The sequence below is a fragment of the Ctenopharyngodon idella genome, chromosome 21 (assembly GCF_019924925.1).
Source record: "Ctenopharyngodon idella isolate HZGC_01 chromosome 21, HZGC01, whole genome shotgun sequence".
Taxonomy (NCBI): domain Eukaryota; kingdom Metazoa; phylum Chordata; class Actinopteri; order Cypriniformes; family Xenocyprididae; genus Ctenopharyngodon; species Ctenopharyngodon idella.
The window spans coordinates 10,337,015-10,362,350 of NC_067240.1; the positions used below are offsets into that span (position 1 = coordinate 10,337,015).

At 38.5% G+C, this 25,336-nt stretch overlaps 1 protein-coding gene across 1 annotated transcript in view; it reads right to left on the minus strand.

Moving 5' to 3' along the window:
- The window catches only part of unc5da (unc-5 netrin receptor Da), a 230,914-nt gene that overhangs the window by 37,301 nt on the left and 168,277 nt on the right, over positions 1-25,336 (minus strand). Inside the window, exons 3-7 of the mRNA XM_051878075.1 lie at positions 17,424-17,567; positions 16,179-16,282; positions 7,995-8,175; positions 3,655-3,822; positions 2,081-2,245 (exon numbers count right to left, since the gene is read on the minus strand). Of these exons, the coding sequence (XP_051734035.1) occupies positions 2,081-2,245; positions 3,655-3,822; positions 7,995-8,175; positions 16,179-16,282; positions 17,424-17,567 (762 nt within the window). The remainder of the gene's footprint in view (positions 1-2,080; positions 2,246-3,654; positions 3,823-7,994; positions 8,176-16,178; positions 16,283-17,423; positions 17,568-25,336) is intronic.

Here is a 25,336-nt window from a genome sequence, read left to right on the forward strand (position 1 = left end):
GAAGATTTCTGCCTCTCCCAAGGAATTACAAAACGGCCTGTCAAGTGTTGCTCGTCTGAGGGTTTGACTGACTGGTTTCATTCAGACGCTGACAGCCTTCCACAGAGCACTTGTCTCCACTGATCTAAACAAAAGTGAGATGATTTTTTACTGCTCTATGTTGTGTTGCACTGAGGAAGTTGGATGAGCTGTTTAACAGAATATCAGAAGCATATTGAGCCTCTTTATACATTTTACCACCACACACAGCGTCATGTAATGTACAAAGCATTACACCACCTTTTCATTTCTGTCGTTTACACAATCTTTTCATTAATAGTTCATGTCAAAATGAAAAAAAAACAAATGTCTTTTTTCCCCCCTGTTTACCTGTTTTAAAAATTTAAATTCTAGCTTGGTCTGGCGGTGGTGATGATTGTGAAAGAAATTACTGCAGTGAAGACGATGACAATGATGGTGAAAATGGAGATGACTGGTGATGATGATGATCAACGTTGGGCAAGAATTAGTAAGAATTGGAATCTATCTATCTATCTATCTATCTTATCAACATAAGTAAAATTTAAAATAACACTATATATATAATGCTATACTGAGGTTTGAAGGTTTAAAAAAAGATGAACAGATTTGTTTGCAATATATATATATATATATACACACACACACACACACATATATATGTGTGTGTGTGTGTGTGTGTGTGTGTGTGTGTGTGTGTGTGCAGGCAACATTATGACCACCTTCCTAATATTGTGTTGTTCCCCCTTTTGCTGCCAAAACAGCCCTGACCTGTCGAGGCATGGACTCCACTAGACCCCTGAAGGTGTGCTGTGGTATCTGGCACCAAGATGTCAGCAGCAGATCCTTCAAGTCCTGTAAGTTGCGAGGTGGGGCCTCCATGGATCAGACTTGTTTGTTCAGCACATCCCACAGATGCTCGATTGGATTGAGATCTGGGGAATTTGGAGGCCAAGTCAACACCTCAAACTCGTTGTTGTGTCCCTCAAACCATTCCTGAACCATTTTTGCTTTGTGGCAGGGCGCATTATCCTGCTAAAGGGGCCACAGCCACCAGGGAATACCGTTTCCATGAAAGGGTGTACATGGTCTGCAACAATGCTTAGGTAGGCGGTACGTGTCAAAGTAAAATCCACATGGATGGCAGGACCCAAGGTTTCCCAGCAGAACATCGCCCAAAGCATCACACTGCCTCTGCCGGCTTGCCTTCTTCCCATAGTACATCCTGGTGCCATGTGTTCCCCAGATAAGCGACGCACACGCACCCGGCCATCCATGTGATGTAAAAGAAAATGTGATTCATCAGACCAGGCCACCTTCTTCCGTGGTCCAGTTCTGATGCTCACATACCCACTGTTGGCACTTTTGGTGGTGAACAGGGGTCAGCATGGGTACCCTGACTGGTCTGCGACTATGCAACCCCATATGCAACAAACTGCAATGCACTGTGTATTCTGACACCTTTCTGTCAGAACTGGCATTAACTTCTTGAGCAATTTGAGCTACAGTAGCTCGTCTGTTGGATCGGACCACACGGGCCAGCCTTTTTTCCCCACGTGCATCAATGAGCCTTGGCCGCCCATGACCCTGTCACCGGTTCACCACTGTTCCTTCCTTGGACCACTTTTGATAGATACTGACCAATGCAGACCAGGAACACCCCACAAGAGTTGCAGTTTTGGAGATGCTCTGACCCAGTCGTCTAGCCATCACAATTTGGCCGTTTTCAAACTCACTCAAATCCTTACACTTGCCCATTTTTCCTGCTTCTAACACATTAACTTTGAGGACAAAATGTTCACTTGCTGACTAATATTAACAGGTGCCGTGATGAAGAGATAATCAGTGTTATTAACTTCACCTGTCAGTGGTCATAATGTCATGCCTGATCAGTATATATATATGTTTGCTACTTCAATTAAAATTTCAAATTAAATTTAGGATTTAAAAAACATTTTCAATTAAGTTCTGCATGGTGCACAACTTTGTGATGATAGCAGTGATGAAAATGATGGCGATGATAGTAATGATGATGATGATAGCAACAATGAAGATTACCCACCTTGAATGCAGAAGTCTCCAGTGCAGTTGTCCGTGTCTAGGGCAGCTCCATCACATAGCCTGCCACCATGTTTTGGCTCCGGGTCTGTACACTCTCTAGTGCGTTGCCTCTCACATTCAGAACTACACACAGACCACATAGTCCACTCGGCCCAGCCACCGTCCACTGTCACAAACACAAAAAAAGTTTAATATGCAGAGTTTGCAACTAAAAAACTGGAATTCAAACTTCCTCTCAGAACAATCTTATGTATCTGAAACAAACTTTCTCTCAGAATGGTCACTCATTTTGTTCCTCTTTCTGCAGGTGGTGTTCCTATAATTCCAGGATTTTCCCTCTCAAGGTTTGTCTCTGACAAACGCAAAAGACAATCTACTTTTGTCTTGTTCCATCAGGCTTTCCCCTTTACCCTAACGACTCCATGGGCTGCTGGTGTTTCCTCTGCGGCTAATCTAAATGCAAATGCTGTGTTTGTGTGTCTGTTGAGTGGGGTACTGGGATTGAGCTGGGCTGGAGAGCGAGATTGCAGAGCGACTGGTGCCCTCCACAGATAACTTTTCCCCCAACATGACTAGTGTTTCCGATGTGATTGGTGCTTCCAATGAAACCATAAATTTAGTCAGCGTAGGAGCTCTCGAGGACCAGGCGACTGATAACTCTCTTCTTCTGCGCCTTTCTTTCACTCCAACAGGTTTCTCTTTCTGTCCTCCTGTCTTTCTCCTTTCATATGACTTTCCTGATTCCCTAAACTTCTTCGACTTATGGAATTTCATAATCACGATTTTCTCCTAGCTCCATATCTTTGTCACACACACATGCTCTCTTTCACTTCTGTCTTTCTGAATTTCTTTCATCCCCATTTATCTGTCTCGCTCCATCACTCTTGTTCGCTATGAGAAGCACTGTATCTCGCTTTAGACAGTAAACAGGAAATCTGTGAGAATGACGGCACCACATTAACAGAACGTAGACACATTTCAAATGTAAAACTCTAGTGGCTTCTGTCACTGAGGTCAATTTAAATGCAGCACATACTGTCAAGTTCCTACTTTATATGCAGCCTCCCAGACAGATGGATTAGCTATCAATTTGTTCAGAAAGCATGTTTAATTAACAAGCCATAGCAGTGAGACATATTCACGTCGCCTGACTGACCAGCCTTGAACTGTTGAATCTGCTGGCAAAATGCACTTTGGGTTTTTTAAGAACAAAGAGCTGGAAAGTAAAGAGTGCATTTAATGCAGGCAAATTTACAGAAAAGCTACTGTAAAAAATATGACAGTACTGATGAGTACATCTTAATTTGGGCCAGACTTCAAAATTATACACTATAAATTAAGGGCTCATATTTCGATGAGTGAGTTCAGTAACAATTCAGCACATGAATTGGCAGACCGATTCAAACCAGTAACAAAAGTACCGGCTCATAACACTAATAAGATTTGTTCACAAATCAGATACATATGTTGTGTTGTATACATTGAGGACAACTTAATGGAAAGATTTGTTTTTGAGATAACTAGGTCTTCCTCTTTCATCACATTCTCATTGACTACCTGTTCTGTGTGTCTAACCTGGGCAGGGAGAGGTGCAGGTGCTCTTTTGTACAGACATTCCCTCGCAGAAAGCCCCTCCATTAAGCGGAGCGGGGTTAGTGCAGGTTCGTGTTCGCTTCTGAACTCCTCTTCCACAGCGGACGTTACACTCGGACCAGTCCGTCCAGGATGACCACCCTCCATTCACTGACAAAGAGAGAAAATAGATTGAATTAGCATTAGCCTTATTGTTTACTGCATTATTTGAAAGGAACTGGAAAGCCTATTGGAAGGCATTGTTTATCAGCACTGCATGGTTCACTTGGAGAGTTTTGCTTTCCATACAACTTGTAGCTAAATAAAACAAACTCTAGAACCAAAATGAAGTATTACTGCAAGAGGTAGTTTTGCACATGCTACGTGGCTAAAACGTCACACACTGCTCTTCGTAATACTCCATCTAATAAACTCAGAAGCGACTTGATCATTTAATTGGTACATGGAAAAGATTTATACTGGATTATACAGAAATTACATTAGATGCCATTCCGTAATGCCCAAGACTTCATAAACATGTCTTGGACACGCACTAACAGCCGCGTTGAGGACTTAATGAGAAATACAAATGACTAAGATAGATTCTCATGAATGAATACATAAAGCGGACACATGAAGGATAGATACTGTATATTTGAAAATAACCAATGGTTCTGGTTTAATATAAACAGTTGTTTTGAACTACTGCTAAAACATACCATATTCTGTTCTTTAATTCCATAAATTTTACACTATTGAGGGTACAACTCACCACCCTACAAAAATTTGATGTGCGGCGAATATAACACTTGAAGTGTGTGCTAGCTAAATTTCCTTCTCTTAACCAGTTTGTCATCTCATTTACACTGCACTACGAATATTATCAACACCAACAAACAATGCTTTCCCTTAAATCACACAAGCAATTCTCTCGTGTCTGCTAAGCCTTAGGGACTGCTGGGAGTCATGTTAAATTGTAGATGCTATGCTAGCTGCTACACGTTAATTGCGGATCAGTCAGCTAGCGCTCAATCAGTGCTGCCTGCTTCTGACAGCTCATGTCAAAGCTTTTCAGTGTGTTTAATCAAGCCTCTAAAAACTGCCAGCTTCAGCCCTCATCTGTGACTGACTCTCAGAAGGCACGCAGAGGGAGAGAGAGTGCGCCATATTACCTTACCATCAAAATATTGAGGATAAAACACTAGGAGACCATGTCAATTAGGCTAATGGAGCCTGAACCGTGGCAATGCTGGCCACACAGGGAGCGTTAGAATCATTAACTCATTATATGTGTTGACAAAAATAGATAATCGAACCCATACTGGGCGTCTAAGTGATGGCTTCATGCAGACACAGGTCTGGAGAAATGATGAAACGGTGTATTTCAACATTAAGTCTCGCTTGATGAATTATTGAGGATTTGAAAAACGGCGGCGCTGTGTCATGGGTCGTGGCGGGATGGTGATTTATAGGTGATCATTTTTTTGTAAACTGTTAGAGTGAAGGTCGGTGTAGGTGACTAAATAGATGGACAGTGCCATCCTGCAGCATGTCAAACTTTCACACATTTCATTTCACACATCCAGATGTTGAAATGAAACTCTTCTGGAAGTTGCACTTAAAATCTATCAGATTCCTTTTAAAGCTCTCATATTCCATGTGTACTGGAAGTTTTCACTGTTTGTGTCACTCCGCTTGTCTCTGTTTGCACGTTTCAGACAAACTGTCAGTGGTGGGGATTTTTTCACTCTTTCTGCATGTTACATTGTTACGCCAGTAGGTGGCGACAAGTGTCACTGTTTAAGAGTGAGTTAATGATTTACTCCTTCAAAAATGCTGATTCATTCAGGAACAATACAAGTGACTGCTTTTATGAGTAAATGTTTTTAAAAGAATCATTTGAGTGAATGATTTGATGACTTATTCATAAAGACAGTCACTTGTTTCAGGGATTCAGGGACTCGTTTATAAAACAGTAGCTGGATTTGAATATGCATACTTCCCTACTACAGAATATAGTGGGTAAAAAAACAGTATGTGAACAGTGTTGGGGTAACGCATTACAAGTAACATAAGTTATGTAATCAGATTACTTTTCAAGTAACTAGTAAAGTAACAGATTACTTTTTACAGCAAGATATCTAAGTTACTTTTTCAAATAAGTAACGCAATTACTTATTCACATTTATTGAAGACACCTTTCCTGTCCCCATGTTGAGAGAAATAAAGTGCAGAGATGTTGTGTGCGCTGTGTAAACAGTGAAATGCAATCTCAGAATTTTATGCAAACCTGTAATAATTAACTATATTAAATTACACAAATATACTTTATGTATTTAATCTCACTTTATTAACCAATGTATTTGCAGCTGACCTTCAATGATCTAATTCAACCACACTAAAAAGCAAAAATTACTTCAGATTAGATTTAGAAAGAGTTTTGAACTTTCTTCTCCTATATCCTATTCTTCTTTAATCCAGAATGGCAGCACAGCTGAAAGTCAAGTCAAGTCACCTTTATTTATATAGCACTTTTTACAATGCAGATTGTGTCAAAGCAGCTTTACAGTGATAACTGGTATATAATTTTGGCTGCACAGCAGCTCTTAAAGAAATTGGTGTCATTGTCTAGCTTAAGTAAATTCAGTATTGATTCATTCCGTTGTAAGAATCAATAGTTATTAATTTAGTTATTTATCTATATCAGCACTGGAGTAAACAGTGATGTCATCATCCAGCTCAGTTCAGTTTGCATACAAGGGTGTCGATGCAGGCAGATCAAAACATTGTTGAATATCGAATGTCAAGTGTTACTTACATTAGTTACTTTTTTAGGGAGTAACGCAATATTGTAATCCATTACTTTCAAAAGTAACTTTCCCCAACACTGGTAGTGAGTAGTATGTCCGAATTCACAGTATTGATAAAACAAGTAGGCAAAAAATGCAGGGACGACCTACTACTTCCGGCAAGATTCTGACTTGCGCATCTGATTCACGCACTTTACTATCCCATGTGGCCACGGGAGAGGATTCGTGAATGGCAGTGATGTGGCGCAACTGATGCTGGTAGGTCACGTGACATCGAAAACATGGTGAATACATTCATACTACACACAATTATACTATATAGACCATACTTTTTTTGAGAGATCGAAGTAATTACTTTTTCAAAAGAAATACCTACACTACAAAGAGACTATGAAATTTTGGACTCGGCTAGTCACTTGTTTTGTTCCTGAATGAATCAGTGTTTTGAAACGAACCAGCTGTGAATGATTCAGTGACTCATTCATAAAGACAGTCACTTGTTTTGTTCCTGAATGAATCAGTGTTTCAAAACGAACCAGCTGTGAATGATTCAGTGACTCATTCATAAAGACAGTCACTTGTTTTGTTCCTGAATGAATCAGGGTTTCTTTGAATGATGACTCGTTCATAAAGACAGTTACTAGCTTTATCTCATTTTGAAGGCTGCGAAACTTCATTGAGGATGTCTCATTTCAGAAGACTAACCATTATAAAATTGACTTATTCCTTGTGAGACTTACATTATTATACATTATTATAATTTCTTTCTTACTTTGAAATGTAATTGTTACTTTTCAGAAACGAAACAGCCTCACTGACGTATGCAGCTGACAAATTCAAGCTCTGCAGCCTTCAAAATGAGACTCGCCCACTTGTTTTCTCCTTACTATGAGTGTTTCTGAAAAAAAAAAACTGGTTGTGAATGATTCAGTGAATCATCCATAAAGACAGTCACTTGTTTTGTTCCTGAATGAATCAGGGTTTCTGAGAGAATCGACAGTGAATGAAGACTCGTTCATAAAGACAGTTACTAGCTTTGTCTCATTTTGAAGGCTGCGCCCTCCAGAGATTGCATTTGTCGGCTGCATATCTCATTGAGGATTTCTCATTTCAGAAAAGTAACCATTATAAAATTGACTTATTCCTTGTGAGACTTACATTATTATAATTTCTTTCTTACTTTAAAATGTAATAGTTACTTTTTCAGAAACAAAACAGCCTCAATGACGTATGCGACTGACAAATGCATGCTCTGCAGCCTTCAAAATGAGATTCACCCACTTGTTTTTTCCTTACTATGAGTGTTTCTGAAAGAATTGGTTGTGAATGATTCAGTGACTCATCCATAAAGACAACAACTTGTTTTGTTCCTGAATGAATCAGTGTTTCTGAACAAGTCTGTTGTGAATGATTCAATGTCTACGTAAGCTGCAGAATAAGTCACAGAATAGAAAAAAAGAAAAAAGAAATAGGGTAAAATGTATTAACTAATAAACAAAAGGATATTCTAAATTATTGGGTTTGTTTCCATACCAAACACAATGACTGTTGCCGTTGCACTACGCCTCCTAGCAACAATGTTGCTGGCCAGGCAGGTGTAATTTCCAGAGTCGGACAGCCTTGCTTCATTGATGATCAAGTTGTGGTCAGCTCTAGTGTCGATATTGACGTCGTCAAGAGAACTCACCAGCTCTTCGTTCTTCAGCCACTCAACCTGCAAAAAGAGGCAAATTTGACAGACTTTGTGAGAAAATCCAGACACTTTAATGAAAGTTTACTGTCAATCCAACTAGCAGAGAAGCAATGCAACTGTGAGACCACAAGCAAGGCGCATCCCCCTGTCCTGGAACAAATCTACAATTTTCATGAAGAGGCTGTAGAGGTTGAGTTACCATTTTTTGCCAACCTTTTCTTGAACTTCACAAACCAGCATGAGGCCGTTCCTGACAGCCTATTTGAAGCAAACATCGCCCCCACATCAGCTCAGCCAATTAAAGTGAAGAAACATTGTCAAATAAGACACAAGCTGTATCAATGCAACAGCAAGCATTTCACAATGACCTCTGAGTGACCCATCACAGACTGGCAGCGCAATAAAAAAGCATGCACTGCAAAAGATGTGTATTCTCTCAGGTGCTCTGCATAGTCACGTTCAAACCTGTCACTTTGACTGGATCACAGGTCACAGCTCATCCAAAGATTTCAGTTCGAGGTCACTGCAAGGTCAAGCCCAGCCTAGTGTTATTTATTCAGCTCTGATGTTTGACGGTCTGATTCATTAGGATTTACAAACGCAGCAATGGCGTGACGACGCGCCCTCCTCGCATGGCTGGTCGTGTAAATTGCAATCGTTTGCCAACAGCCACCAGTTTTAAGTCGGTCCAGAGGGGAGGCAGTCGTCAGGGCACGGGGACGCGGGTTGATTTATGTCACTGTGCGTTTGCAGATTAAAAACACAGCACGCCCCTTGGGAATCTCTGTTTGTGTGTAAAGTTCTCGCCCTCTGCGCTGAAACACCACGGCAGCAAACACGCACGTGGGGCGAGTAAAATTGCTTGACTCTCTCTCTAAGGCCTGGAAGAATAATGAAGGGAGGAAAATCAATATATCAGCCATCAGATTGTCATGTGTGAGAGATTTCTCTCTCTTTCTCATCTTCGTGATGGCCGGAGAGAACTCTTTCATCATATGCTTTTAATTTCACTCTTTTCTCCGTTCCAGTCCAGAGCTCCCAGAATGGCGGTGACTGCATCTGTCCTCTTTTTCTCTCTCCCTCCTTTCCTTTCCTCCTTTCTGTGTTTGGATCTCAAAAGCTAATCGAGTCATGTTGCTTCTTTGACTCCATAATGCTTATTCACTCTAGTTAAAAAAAACATCACAGACCTACCTATCAGCAACTAAAGTACATCAGGGAAGGCAAAGACAAATGGCCCTATTTTAACGATCTAAGTACATGGTCTAAAGCGCACGGCGCAAGTGCACTTAGGGCGTGTCCAAATCCACTTTTGCTAGTTTAACAACGGGAAAAATGGTTGACGCGCCCGTCGCATGGTCTAAGAGGGTTGTCCCTATTCTCTTAATGAGTAATGGGTGTGTTTTGGGTGTAACGTGCAATAAACCAGTCTCATATCCCATTCTCTTTAAAAGCCAGTTGCGCTCGCGCCATGGCGGATTCGCTAGGCGGCGGAAATTGCAAGCGGAAAAACTGAACAATTCTCTAGCGAGGAAACGGATCTGCCCAAAGAATTCAACATCTAAAGGGATCAAATAAACTGTTGTTTTAATTATTTAATTTATATACTGTTCAAAAGTTACTTTTTGAATGAATTCTCTTATGCTCACAAAGGCTGCATTTATTTGATCAAAAGCAAAGTAAAAACAGTAATATTGTACAGTAATTCAATTTAAAATTCAGTTTTTTTATTTCAATATATATTTAATATGTAATGATTTGGTGCTTAAGAAGCATTTCTCACTATTTTCAACGTTGTAAACAGTTGTGCTGCTTAATATTTCGTGAAAACCGTGATACTTTTTTTTTTTTTTCAGGATTCTTTAATAAATGGAAATCAGAAATAGAATTTTTCTGTAACGTATATGAATTAGTAAGGAATAATTGACGACGGGCCGTTGAATTCTTAGAAAATAATGCACACCCGAGGTGGTAATGCGGCCACGACGCGAAGCGAAAATGGCGGTAATGCGGCCTTAAAACACTCTTGTCAAAACGTCATTTCAGAACTAGTAATGGAGGCTTGAGCCATTGATAGCAGACTAGTACAGTTGATATAGTTATTAATGCAGTTAGACAGAGAGAGAGAGAGAGAGAGAGAGAATAAGTAGTTAACTAGAGAATAAGTAGGCTATATGTGAATTAGCCTACCTGGCTAATGTCTGTCTCTCTCTCACGGCAGCAGTGTTGCTAACAGCGAAACTACGTTTATCTACCTCAAGAACTGCACAGTTATTACCTCGCTGGTGAGAAATGTCATGTAGCTTTAAATGCTAAACTATTTTACTGATTAATTCGTCAGAGCAGCGCGGATGTTTTTGTGCGAGTGTGTGTCCGTACTGTGCGTGCACGTTTGAGTGAGAGAGAGAGCGCGCGAGAGAGTATGCACTTATTAAAACATATTTTGCGACAAAAACCATGACAATAATTTGTTGTTTTTTTTATATGCTTGGTCGGAGTTGTTGTGGGTTTTGTTTCTTTTGCTGTTGTAGGCTGTAAGGATCTTTTGAAATAACTGAAATCATTTGGCGAAGTGATATGGAACTGTAATGCGGTCAAGACCTGCCTGTCTAAGGTGTGCAAAATAATTGCACACCTTAGAACGTTCGATAACCAATCAGATTCGAGCATTTAACTGCCCCGTAGTATAATATACAAATACTGTATATTCACACAGTGCATGGATGCCAGAGAACTATCCTCAAAAACAAGAAACTTTAATAACAATCTCTAAAGCAAAAACTTAGTAAAAATAGCTAATCCTTCATTACCTTCAATTGTATAGTATTATATGTTTGATAAATGTTTAAATGGATACATTTTTTTATACAGCTTTTAAAGTGTTTGATTAATTTGTTTAAAGTTTAAAGTTGATCTATTACATTTACGTCATTTCACACTTTATAAAATTAATAGAATGTTTTTAATACTAAACTAAATCTATGGTGGAAAAAGTGAAACGTATAAAAGACAAAAATAAAAAGTGTAAAATAAAAACTGCTGTTCATTAAGGGTTTTCATACTCCTTTAATAAGTTAACTGACCAATAAGAATGATGTCTTTGTTTTCAACATTAATGTGCCTGCAAAATGGAGGGAAAAATTGCTTGTGGTTGAAATGCAACGGGTGAAAAGTGTGGCTTTCTAATTAAGCTAAAGGGTTTTGGAAGGACCTCAAAACAAGTGAAAAACTGAAAGACATCAAGGCCATATATAAATCGAGGTGAGAAGGTGGAACAGGGGCTTTTTGTTAATTTATAAAAGTGTTTTATTGTTCATAGTCTGTAGAAGGCACAGCATGATTTGTTCTTTTGTTTACTAAGTGTTAAGTTAGTGAATGGAAGGATTATACTGTGGGGTTAATTATCAAGACTACTTTAAGATATCAGAGAGAGAGATCATCCGTGTACAGGAGCAAAATTATCAGCAAAATAAAATATGATAACAAACCCTACCACAATCATTTATTGGTTTATTGAGTATCAATATTAATTTACATATGTCTTCCCATGAAACACCCTCACAGACTATAATGATGTGCATTTAACCCTCTTTTACCAGATCAAATACACCACAAAGAGCCTGTATTTTACTTTCAAACCCCTTCTCATGACGATCCTGTACTTGTTATCTAAACTCTTTCATTTTGTTTCTAATTATTTCCCTATCTGAGACCTAATCTAAAGCTTTTCCTCTATCAATGCCTCCATCTCCTTTATAAGAGTCTGTTGGGGGGAAATTCCCTCTCATTCTGTACGAGTGTGTGTGTTTTGTATTCAAATCACAGGCTGTTTCTGGGTCTGCTTTGGGCCTCTGGGGGGGAAGCGTTGGATTGGAGATGGAAAGATGAGAGAGCAAATGAACATTGAGGGACAGATTCAAATGGGTGTGATAAGCCTCCGGCCAGGAAACAGGGAAATGAATTTGGTTAATTAGCACATTTGTTCCAATTAAAGCCCTGTGAACATGGACGGCTACAGAGTCACACCCACCAACTAAGACCCTCAAAGGACAACACAGATAGCCTCTGATGTCACGCTAAGTGAACCTCTTTCTAATCATCCTTTGGAGGAAAAGACCACCGTTACATTGGTTACAGACTTGCGGGAGTTTCCAAGGACACGGCAGCTTTGAGAGTCCATAGGGCATTGGGATTGTCAGGGATTCTGAAAAATATAATCTGAGACCTCATTCTAAAGATGGAGGTTAACAGTTTGAGAACTTCAAAGAAACTCAAAAGAAGCAGAAAACAAATCTGCTTGAGCTGAAGTGTGTTCAACTGAAACGCTATGTTAGCGGTTTAATTAGTTCACTCAAATATATCCTATGTGGTGCTTCATCATATGGGCACTTTTGACCCTGTGTACTTTCAGAAAATAATTTCTCTTAAAGCACATTTTTCCACAGTCTCTTATTAGTTTAATTTGTCTAACAATGGCAAACAGTGACATGCAAGCATTACAGAAAATAGGATTTTTTTTCTGAAAGTCATGAACATTGTGTCAGTTCCAGCACATCAATAGCATTCTGTTGTGGGGGGAAAAAAAAGAGAAAAAAAAAAAAAAGTGAAGGAAATTACATTAAAAAAAAAAAAAAAAAAATATATATATATATATATATATATATTTAATTAATTTAAAACTATTTTTAAAAATAATTTGAAATCTATAAATATTAAAATGGTTTATGATTATTTCACTCTTTTATTTCATAATTTGAAAAGTATCAAATAAATGAAGAAGGCACAGTGAAAGGTTAATTTGACCTAAAATGAATTACATGTTTTAGTTTTATTAAAAAATATACTCCTGCAACATAAAAATGCCCCAAAATGGATAAATACCCATATATGAGATTAATCAGCAATTTCCACAACAAAAACATAATATAACAACTTTTACACAGACAATAATGTGAAAGCACATGGCTAAACTTGAACAAAGTTATCCAATCAGAATGGTGTATATGCAACTCACAAGAGTCTGTAAAAAAACAAAACAATTAATTGCAATAAATCAATCAATAAATTCATACACAATCATTTACATGTTTGATACATGTTTAAATTAATACATTTTGGACATAACAACTAAAATGTTATATTTGTTGGCTAAAATAATGTCATTTTTGTCCAAGTAAAATTACCTCACCTCGACTAAAATTAATGAACATGGTGATTTGACAACAAGACAAGACCAAAAAAAAAAAAAAAAAGTCTAAAAATAAACACTGGTGATAACTGCCGGCATTAAGAATTTTCATACTGCAGTTGATCATGTTGTTGACACATTCTAGAGGCCAACAACTTGAACAAACATTTCAGATGGCTGCATCGAAAAAACAGGCTCATTCTCAACACTGAATATGGCACGTCCCTTACAGGTCAATCCAATTAGCCCTGAAACGGGTACAACACCTCATACCATCGTCATTCTGGGCAAAAATCACCCTCTAGATTTACATTCATTTAGACGGAAAGTGAAAGTGACAAGAAGGCAATTACAAAAGGAGGTCTCGTCCGGGTTTGTTCCATCCTACTCAATTAAGTTCCAGTTTCATTAATGTCCCTTTGCATCACTTTGCTTCAATCAAGTCTGCAGCCCCTTATGAACACTACGGTGACTTTCACCGAATCACATTAAAGAAATGAACTTTCCAAATCCAACCGCGCCATTTCGGATGTGCGGGCCGGACGTGTCCTTCTTCCTCATCCTGCTCTTGACAGCGCAGGCCGTGCCACGTTTATTGCTGAATAATTACATTTTAAGCACTTTAAATGACTTTGCTTCATCAGACTGAATGATTAATTGCGTCGCTGGATGAGGATTGTGAAGTTAATATGAGCTTAATGATCGGTCTGGTCTCAAAGTTATTGAGAGCCTTTTTTCTCCCATCTTAGCTGTGAGTAATCTGTATGAACTTTACTTTGACAGTTAATATCGCACTTTCATTTCCTTGTTGGTGTAATTGTTTTAATTATGTTACGTTCATTATTCAACAGGGATGATCTTATAGCTCTAGGGAAATGATAATTTCTAAACAGGTTTCCATTCAAGCGGGAAACAAACAAAGGACAAGGATGACATATGCCAGAATAAACAATGACAAAATTGTTACAAGCCTGTGACCTTTCGCAAATGTCTTTAGAAAAAAGGAAAAAAAAAAAAAAAAATCAAATGCAAGCGATTTAATCAAGTTTTCACATTTTACTGCCAGAATCAAGAGCAATATAATTAACCCGTGAGAAGCGCAGAGGTGGCGTGTCAGCCACGACCTGCCAACGCTCTCCGAGCCCTTGATCAATTTCCAGTCTCAGCCAGACTTGTGTCCCGTCCAAAGATGGTATCAGCCAACCAACAGGGGAGCCATCTTGGCTCATATGTCTACCAGTGGTAGAGTTCTTCGGCTTGACCTTTAGACTTTGAGCAGCAATGATTACAACGGGAGCGTTCGGCTGCCAACCTGTAATCTCCAGCGACATACCCTTCTGGCATAGAGACCTCTGGACCCGGATCTTGGCTCCATCTCAAACATTGCCTAAGCCTGACTATCCTTTTCAGCAGCAGCGCCATGTTGGCTCTAGTAACTATTGATTAGCTGTAGTGATGGTGCACGGCTGCTTCCCTCCAGATCACAGACAGCAGCCATTTTGGATAGGTTTCCAACATGACAGATGGCACGAGTTGATGTGTTTTTGCTTTTCTTTTTTTTTTAAAGCTGATGTTGAAATGCGCCCATGGTGGCCTAGTTTAAGTATTGCTTCTGCTGAAACTACTACAAAGAATACTGAGCACCATAAAACAAAAAAACAAAAACAAAAAAACAAGGAATCTGTCAGCCGCCTCAGAGACGCAGACACAGCGGTATCACTTAACATCTCACAAGAATGTGGGGGATGATAATAATATGACACTAGATTTATGAGAAGCAATTGCCAGTTTGATTTCCACTAAGCACATGGATATCCTCCTAAGCTTGTCACAAAACTCTGTAGGAGGTTCGATATTATACACTTGGAGTCACTGAGATGAACCTGAGAGTGGTTTCTCAGAACATTTTTTTTGAAGCTCACAGAGTTCTGTATCACTTTATTCTGCAAACTAGAATGCAGATTCCAAAATTATGACAAGAACAGAGATTATTGTTCACACCAGGGTTGTGTAGCATTCAGAATGAAACTGAAAATGCCTTTTGAATTCAATTTGAATTGAGGAAGTAAACTGGATGCAGAATTAATATTGATTTTGAAAGAAATGAATTTCAAAGAAAGAAAGACAGACAGACAGACAGACAGACAGACAGATAGATAGATAGATAGATAGTTAAATGAATGCCAGGAGATTAGATAGATAGATACATAGATAGATAGATAGATAGATAGATGATAGATAGATTATTCAAACTCTGTGTTCTTCTCCGTACTTGCATTCATGCATAAAAGAAAAGGCCTCGTGAGTGACCCAGAAAGTGAAAGACGAGGGGCCTACAGTAACACAAATTGTCCATTTCAGGTAAATCTTTTATCTCTTACTGGAACTGAACAGCATTGGGGCAGTTTTTGCTCTGAAAAGCACACATTATTCAAGACATATATAAGAAAAAAACAGAGAATGAAAGGAGAAAGTTCTTAAAGTTAATGCAATGAGAAGGTGTTTGGGGTTAAAAAAAAAAAAAAGGAAAAGAAAAAGAAAAAAAAAACCCCTGAAAGATCAACAAACACATGCAAATGCATAGTAGAGCCTGTGCTGAGCATGCAAATGCACTTTTGAATATCAAGAACCCTGACTACGATAATGATAATGCACACATCGGTACTCTCTCATAAATACAACTCCACTCATCCCTAATACATGGGAAAGCATACTCATCAAATGCCTATAAGGCATGAAAACACAAACAGAGCACTGAATTATCATCATCGACTGTTTGATTTGTCTTTTTAAAATTACACATCCAGACAGGTAGGGGGCGCTGTGACCCACTCACCTCAGCTGCAGGCACTCCCTCGGGTGGGCGGCAGTGTAGAACGATCATGCCATTGATCGGCACCTCCAACCCCTGTGGCTCCTGTTCGAAATTCTTCCTCAGGTCTATATATGGAAACATAAAGAACATCGGTGGCATGAAAAAAAAAAACATATTTGCATATGACTGCCTCCAGAGCAAGATATCAATGAATAGTTATACATCATTGAACCATAGGCCCCGCCCACTTGTGTTCAGTCACTTAACAGAGGATGAACCAATAAAGGTTGAAAATAATCGTTTTTTTTTTCACCCACATACACACACACACACACACACACACACTACTTACAGAAAGAACGGAACTGGCGCCGCGTTCGTTCCGTAAGTTGAATAGGGAAGGCGTAGGACATACAGCTTAAGCTTTTCGAAGAATACGGAAGGTGGAATGGCGAAGCACTTAAAAGGCAATCATTTGTGTTTATAAAGCACACATTTGTATTTTTTTTAAGAAAATGACTGATTGTTTCACTAGATAAGACCCTTATTCCTCGTCTGGTATCGTTTAAAGCCCTTTGAAGCTGCACTAAAACTAATTTTGACCTTCAACAGTCCATTGAAGTCCACTATAAGGAGAATAATCCTGGAATGTTTTCATCAAAAACCTTAATTTCTTTTCGACTGAAGAAAGAAGGACATGGACATCTTGGATGACATGGGGGTGAGTAAATTATCAGGAAATTTTTATTTGAAAGTGGACTAATCCTTTAAGCGTGGCATTTACAAACGCTAAAAACCAGTGGACGGAAGACGCTGTGATCGGAGCTGTGTTTGTTGTGTGTCGTGGGTTTTGTGATAATGGAGATGGAATGTAAATGCATAATTTATGTGACTGAAAGAGCAAAAATTGGGGCTAAATGCCAGGTGTCTGTGTTTGACATGCGTTTTACCAATCAACGTAAACTTACATCACTGATAGTTCCTATAGTGCTGGTTTAGACCCTGCTCTGAAGTAGGAGCTAATTTAGTTCTCCCAAAAGGAGTTCCTACAACTAAAATCATTCCTAGTTCCTGCTGTGCGAACACGGCAAAATCCGGGTACTTCAGCCAATAGTTCTAGGAACTGTGAAAGGTTATTGTTCCCTATTGTTCCAGGTAATTTCGATGGAAACGAGGGTATAGAAAAATGTGAGAATTCAAAGTGGAAAGTGATTTAAGCAAAAATAAATAAATAAATAAATAAAAACAGACTATGATTAGACTGACATGCAATGCGGACGGTGGCTTTGCGACTCTTGGAGGTGCCCAGATGACTCCAGGCCACACAAAGACACCAGTAGTCCTCTGGTCCATGAAAGTCCTCCACCTGCTGTCTGGACACATTTATCATCACTTCACGGATCTTCAGCCCTGCATGGAAAGGAAAAAGGAAGGATTGAGAACGACAAATAGACTTGATCAAAATTTTGTGTGTAAGCTATGTGAATCAGTACTAACTGAAGGTAGTTTTGCTACAAATTTAACCACATTTTGCAGTAACTCCGCTGTTTCCAAAACAATACAGCATTTCCAGTAATGAGCTACTTTTCCCAAAAGAGCAGCAGTGTAACCTGTTAAAATGTTTTATATAACATTGTTCGCATGGAAAACTGAATAATCAAAAAGTTCTCCTAAACGCTTCTCTCTCATATGATTCACTGATTCAAGGCTCTGTGAACAAGTCCCAGTAAGGCATTTTACATCTTTTTGTGTAACAAAATATATAGTTAAACACTGTTGTCCATCCCCATTTTTGACTCAATGATGGAATTTGATGTATTTTGAAGAATGTCGGTGTCACAAGTGAGGCTCCCGCACTTCCTTCCCCGCACCACCGGAGGGAGCCTTCACCGGAATATTGATACCATCATTCAGACTACATTTCCCATAGGCCCTCATTCCTGGGACTGATTGCACACACACCTGCACCACATCACACTCACACTATTTAAGCAGCACGCACACACACACACACTGCGAAGTCTTGATTTGCCCCGGTGATCATTTCTAAGCGTTTTCTGTGGATTGTTATACTGTTGCCGATTGGACTGTTTATCTCTTGTGATTCTCTGCTGCCTGCCTTGATCCTTGCCTGTTTACTGGACTGTGTTTGTTTGCCGCCTGCCCTGATCTCTGCCTGCTTCCTGATACCGTTTGTCTGCCGCCTGCCTCGACCGTTGCCTGTCCCCGTTTACGTCTCTGCCTCTGCCCTTACCTGTGTATACACTATTCTTAATAAAAGCTGCAAATGGATCTCCATGCTGTCGACCCATCATTACAGTCGGTAATCAAACAGTTGATGGGACCCCATTGACTTCCATAGTATTTTTTTATTTATTTATTTTTTCATACTATGGAAGTCAGTTGGGCCTGTTTGATTAGCGACAATCTTCAAAATATCTTCTTTTGCATTCAGCAACAACATGGAACAACATGGAACAATTTTCATTTTTGGGTGAACTATCCCCAATGTTTTTTGGTCCCATATACAATACATACTGCTCTGATTGAAGTAAATAAATTATATCATCAGATGGTAATATATTTAAAAAAAACAAAAAAAAAAACAAAAAAAAAAAACATGACCTCTTAAAGGTAATTGTAATAGAACTTTAAGCTATGAGAAGATTACCACAAAAGTTTCAAAGTAGCTTTAAATGGAGTTAAACAAATAGCAGACACTAAAATTAAAAGCCAGTTAAGCCATATTCCCACAGAGGGTTGGTGCTCCAAATAAACAGCCCTGCTTTTACAGCACATTTACCGTAATCCTTTAACACTCATTTTCTTCCAATTCCAATATTGCATAAGAGCAAAAAGGCTTCGTTTGAGTAGAATTCTGTAGGATATTTATCACAAAACCTTAATGAACGTCCAAAGCCCTTGTGGTTCTTGCAAGAACCACGACCAGGTAGGAATAGATTAAAGACCTTAGGTGGTATGAGTCAGAAAGCAGGATTACGGGAATTATTAAAGAATAATGCACATCTTCCTATAGAGAATTTGAAGGAGTTCTTAAAAGCATTCCCCAGGCTCCTCTCCAACCTGGCTGCTTTCTTCCCAAACTGCTCTATAATGCATTCTTCCTGTCGTAAGCCTAATTTTAGTACTGTTGTCGTGCCGACCAAATATTAAATTATGCAGGCGGCGTTTGAGGTGGTGGATTACACTCTTCTCACAGCCAAAGCCCAAAAATCTTTGCAAAATGCAACCAAAATATATGAGCCAGTGCAATGTTTCCCCTAACGATGAGCGTCGAGTCAAGACACACACCACAAAAGAGAGACCAGAAATGTGAGAGCGAGTTAATGGTTACAAAAGTGAAAACATTTTTAAATGAAACCGTACTGTGAATTAGAGACACAATTATATTAAGGATGAGCGGAGGGAGAATTACGACTATGAAACTCTGTCGCAGACGGCGGCGTTAATGCGAGCCTCAGTGTGGGTCTCTGTGGGTGTATTTGCTCTGCTGAGAGAAAATGAGACTCATCTTTAATGATATTAAGGTAAGCAATGGAAAATCAATTCGAAATTGCTCAGTCCCAGAACCGTGCTTGGCTGTGAGATATGAGGGAGAGAGAGAGACAGAGAGGATTTGAAACGAAAAGGGTATTGCTAAATAAAGGGAGACTGAGTCAGGTCAGGACTCTAAGCATCTATAATCCTTTAAATCTGAATGATTATCTTTCAAATAGGCCTGTAGGGAACAGAACAGAACTGACAGAACAGAAACTGAGCTTCCTGTGCCAAAAGATGGAAAAAAGACTGCGGTAGCATCGGCGGCGGCGGTGGCAGACACCCTCAGTAAAGCACACCTGCTCCAGATACTTGCCCAACACACCCAACACAATTCCCCTGCTGACTGTTGCGATGGAGAGCTTTATATTCACAGGATAATGTGATGTTACTGAATACATAGAGTGCAATGCCTAGTGAAGGCTCCTGTGGATAATACGGAATTAAAACACTTGTACAGTTGCATTCTGGGTTATACAGGCTGTAAATACTGAGGGTAATGAGACCTCTAAATAACCTGTTAAGATCAAAAAGGTCTATAACCCCAGGAGAAAGATGTCCGTCAGCATTCATCTCAATGGCAGTAGCTCGGCAATGCTCAGCCATCTTTGCTAATGGTCTCTCAGTTCTGCTCCCGGGTTGTTTTGAGTCAATCATTTGAGCTGTACTGTACATGTCATGTGAATAGTTTTATTAAGAAAGGATGCATTATGTCTTTTAAGGAAATGTTCATTTGTATAATTGTATTAAATGGGTTTGAATTGAAAGACAATCAAATATATATAAAAAAGAAAGGATGCATTAAACTGATCAAAAGTGACAGTAACAACATGTTACAAATGATTTCAAATAAATTTCATTAAACATACATTAAGGAGTCCAAAAAATGTATCAAGGTTTCCACAAAACTATTAAGCAGCACAAAGGTTTTCAACATTGATAACAATAATAAGATCTAATAATAAATAGTAATAACTGCTGAAAATTCAGCTTTGCCATTTGAGAAATAAATTACATTTTTAAAATAAAGAAAACAAGTATTTTAAATTGTGATAACATTCCACAATATTACTGTTTTTACTGTATTTTTGACCAAATAAATGATCAACAGATATAATACAAAATATAACAACATATTCAAAACAAATCAGGCACTAGTAAAAAATTTACAATTTCATCGCCCAGATGGTGAAGTTACTATAATCCTAAATTTTCCAAGTAAAAAAAGTGAAAATGAAAATTAATTACTTTAATAGGAAATGCTGATTTAAATTGCAAGAACAATCTGAATCTGCATTTTATCTGCGTTTATCTGCGTTTTTATCTGTAGAGATTTGAGCGAATTAAATCAAAGATGTTGATTTAATACTTAAGTGACAGTCTAATAATGACAGAAGTGTTTGTGTTTACAAACACGCACAGTTCTCTTCTGATCTTTTTATGCAGGCAAATTGTTTGATCTGTCACTTGCATTACAGTAAGACACCAAACTGACTGTGTTGAATTTACAAGAGATAATGCCTTAAATAAAGACCTTCGTAAACATGCAAGAAAATTATATATATATAATTTTGGATGCGATTAATCGCAAATTATTTTGTAAGCACAAACTTTTATTTTGGATGCGATTAATCACGATTAATCATTTGACAGCCCTAATATATATATATATATATATATATATATAAAAAAAAAGAAAAATAACATCGAACTTAAACGCGATTATCACTTAAACGAAATTCTTAGTGCGATTATGAAATCGCAAATGCTGCGATTATTTTTTTATGGGGAGCTAGTCAATGAAGTATGGCTCCAAATGTTAATCCATCTGAAAGCACTGCGAGTTTGAGTCACTTATAATGTGCATTTGAAAAAGCAACATGCGTCAAACAACTTTCCAGACATGAGAAGCATTTATTAACATCTTGTCCAACAAAAGACAACATTTAATAACATGTTTTTACTCCAAACTCACTTCATAATGACAGTTGAGCGTCCTTCTGTGAGATTATATAGCAGTCATGTGTTTATTAGTCATGTTTAATCAATCAAAGCGTTTCAATCTTCTGTTTATTCAGCTACAGTGATATGACTTGTGTAATCTTAATCTGCGGCAAGGCATATTTAGAGTTTCTGCGCATGAGCGCCCTCTGGCCTTCAGATGGAGAAGCATTTATCACAGAGCCGTACATCTTTGACAAGCTGCGAATAAAATAATTGCAGCCTGTGGTTTAATCGCGATAAATCGTGCAGCCCTTATATATATCTATATGTATTAGGGCTGTCAACGTTAACGTGTTAACGCATGCTATTAATTCAAAATCCTTAACGCGTTAAAATAATTTAACGCATTTAACACAAAAAATTACGGAAGCATGTCATAACTTAATTTACGCCACGCAGTTAGATGATCTTAAAAGTCCATGCTGATTATATCAGAGATGGCAGAAAGAATGATTCATTCCAGTGTCTGTTTCGCTTTAAAACACAAACTCTCTGTCATATTCTGTCATTGTATCTGAAGAGCGCAAGCCCTCCCACATCGCGCTGTTCCTGTCTGAACAGAACGTCGAAACATCCCACCGCTGTATGGCCAGATGATATGAAAACTATGTTTCTCGGCTGGATAAAGCAAACCAGATTCTTGCTATGAAAGTTTTGATGGATGAGGACTGCAATCAAAGTAAAGACGATTGCAGGTGACGTACAGGAGTCGTACATTAGGCACACGTGAGTCCGTTATATTGATGGGCAAACAAATCATGTATGAGCGCTCTCGACGTACTGATCGCACATTGTATTTATGCACAGACACATTTCAGCATTCACATCTAAATTTACCTTGAAAAAAAGCTTAAAATACAGTTTTGTGAAAATCACAGTTTAATTTGATGGTTTACTTTGCTGGGTATAGGCAATGATGGCAAAATGGACGTGTTAAACGAGATAAATGGTGTATGCTTAATTTCTCGATAAGTGTGAGATTAATCGAGATTAATCACAATTAAGGGTGTGCGATTAATCGCGATTACAAAAAAAAATTAAAATAAAAACAATCTATTGACAGCCCTAATATATATATATATATATATATATATTTCTTGCTGACTTTAAACTGAAAACATTACATAGTATGAAGTTTGAAAGAATAAATAAGGTTGTGTGTGTATATTATATATATATATATATATATATATATATATATATATATATATATATATATATATATATATGTGTGTATGTATGTATATACATACAAGCAAAATACAGATTCATAGCCTGTAAGAAATATTTATGGCTGAAACATTTTCTCAATTCATTGCTATTGGCAAGAAGATATGTACACATCGCCTCAGATACAGATTCTGTCGCATCCAATTCTGCCCCTGGGGATGCAGCCAAGAAACTGGAACCTTCCAGCGTTCGTCCACAAATACTCTGAGGAATCGAGATGCCCAAGCCAAGTTTGGAACTAAACGACAAGAAGCTTGAGTTTGACTGCTCGGACAAAGTGCTGCCACCGAGGAAACAGTTTCACTGGAGGCACCGTTGACTTTAAATAAACCATATAAATCATCATTTCAGGCCCCGGACAGAGACAGAGTGTGTGTATACAGACAAAGGAAAGTAGAAAACAGTAAAGCATGACTAACGATTATGAATGTGTGGCATATGGAGAGAGCACTGGAGTTGATGCCAGTGTTGTGTGTGGCCTTACAGGCAGCACATAGGCCCTGGCATATGTGATAGCAAACCCATTGTTTCTGATGCATCCATTAGAGTAAAAAGAAGAAAATCTCCAACAAACCAACCAAATGTGTCATCCCGTCATGGCTGCCAAAGACCTTGAGGCCATGGATTAACTACGGAGCCCAGATACACATCTATAGTGTTTCCAAAACCCTGTTGTATTCCTCTCTAGAGTGGCTCTAATACACACTTGGCTTCTTCAGAGAGTTGGTTATTTTATTAATTTATTTATTTATTTGTATTGTACATGTAAACACACAGACATCTTGTATTCCTGAAATTGCGCCAAGCTCTGTGCCAACTATGAACTGCTGAAATGTCTGAGCATCCATCAGGAACGGAGCTCTTTCGCATCCTGTGCTGGTTCTAAGCGGAATTCTGCTTCTTGTGATTACATGCATCGCTGGGAACGTCTTATTTGATTTGTTCGTGCAATATTAAAAACATTATGTTTGACAAGCAGTCAGGCTTATGCAATGTCAATGCTCCAGTGCTGTGTCAATGTTCAAAGTTTTCTGGAAATGATGATGGTAAGGGATTTTTTTTTTTTTTTTGGCTTGCTAAGTTAAATACAATTCAGTTAAATGCACTAAATACAGCACACTATTAATTCATATGTAAACTAGTGTGCAAAATGTAAAACTTTCATTTTCATTTCAAAACTAGTTATAAATAATTTTCCTAAATAAGTGCATATATACAGTGCTCCGTGTAAATGAGTACACCCCCTTTGAAAAGTAACATTTTAAACAATATCTCAATGAACACAAAAACAATTTCCAAAATGTTGACAAGATTAAGTTTTATATAACATCTGTTTAACTTATAACATGAAAGTAAGGTTAGTAATATAACTTAGAGAACAAAATTTTCAGTTTTACTCAAATTAGGGTGATGCAAAAATGAGTACACCCCACTGAAAGTCTCTGGAGCAAAGCTAAATTTTAGACTACAAATGTCTAATTTAACAAGAATTCAACCACAGGTGAATCTAATTATTCATTACACAGGTGTCCAGCAGACAGTTGACTATAAAAGGGTGTTAAAACCCCTTCCCATTTCATGCTGTCAGCAATGGCACCACAGGGAAGAGAAATGTCACAAGACCTGAGAAAGAAAATAATTTCTTTACACCAGAAAGGGGAAGGCTACAAGAAGATCAGCAAAGCTTTACTTATCAGTCAGAATACTGCAGCAAAAGTGGTACAAAAATTTTAAAAAGATGGAACTGCAACCATCTCACAGAGACGTCCAGGTCGTCCACGGAAGTTAACACCTCGACAGGAGCATCTTCTGATGAAAAGGGTTGAAGAAAATTGGCATGCAAGTTCACTGCAGTTATCTAAAGAAGTAGAAAGAAGACTTTCCTAAAGCCCAGGCACAAAAAAGCCCGCCTAGAGTTTGCCAGGGCCTATGCTGGCAAAGATGAAGACTGCTGGGACTCTACACTCTGGAGTGATGAAACCAAGATAAAAGTTTTTCAAACTGATGGCTTCAAAACTGTATGGCGTCGCAAAGGTGAGGAATACAAAGAAAAATACATGGTGCCTACAGTGAAACATGGTGGTCGCAGTGTCCTTATGTGGGGCTGCATGAGTGCTGCTGGTGTCAGGGAGCTGCATTTCATTGATGGCATCATGAATTCACAGCTGTACTGCTCTATACTGAAAGAGAAGATGGTACCATCACTCCGTGCCCTTGGTCATCATGCACTTTTCCAACATGACAATGATCGTAAACACACATCTAAGGCCACTTATGGATTTCTGAAGAAGAACAGGGTGAAAGTGATTCAGTGTCTCCTGATCTGAACCCAGTCGAACCCCTATGGGGAATTCTGAAGAGACAAGTTGAGCATCACTCTCCATCCA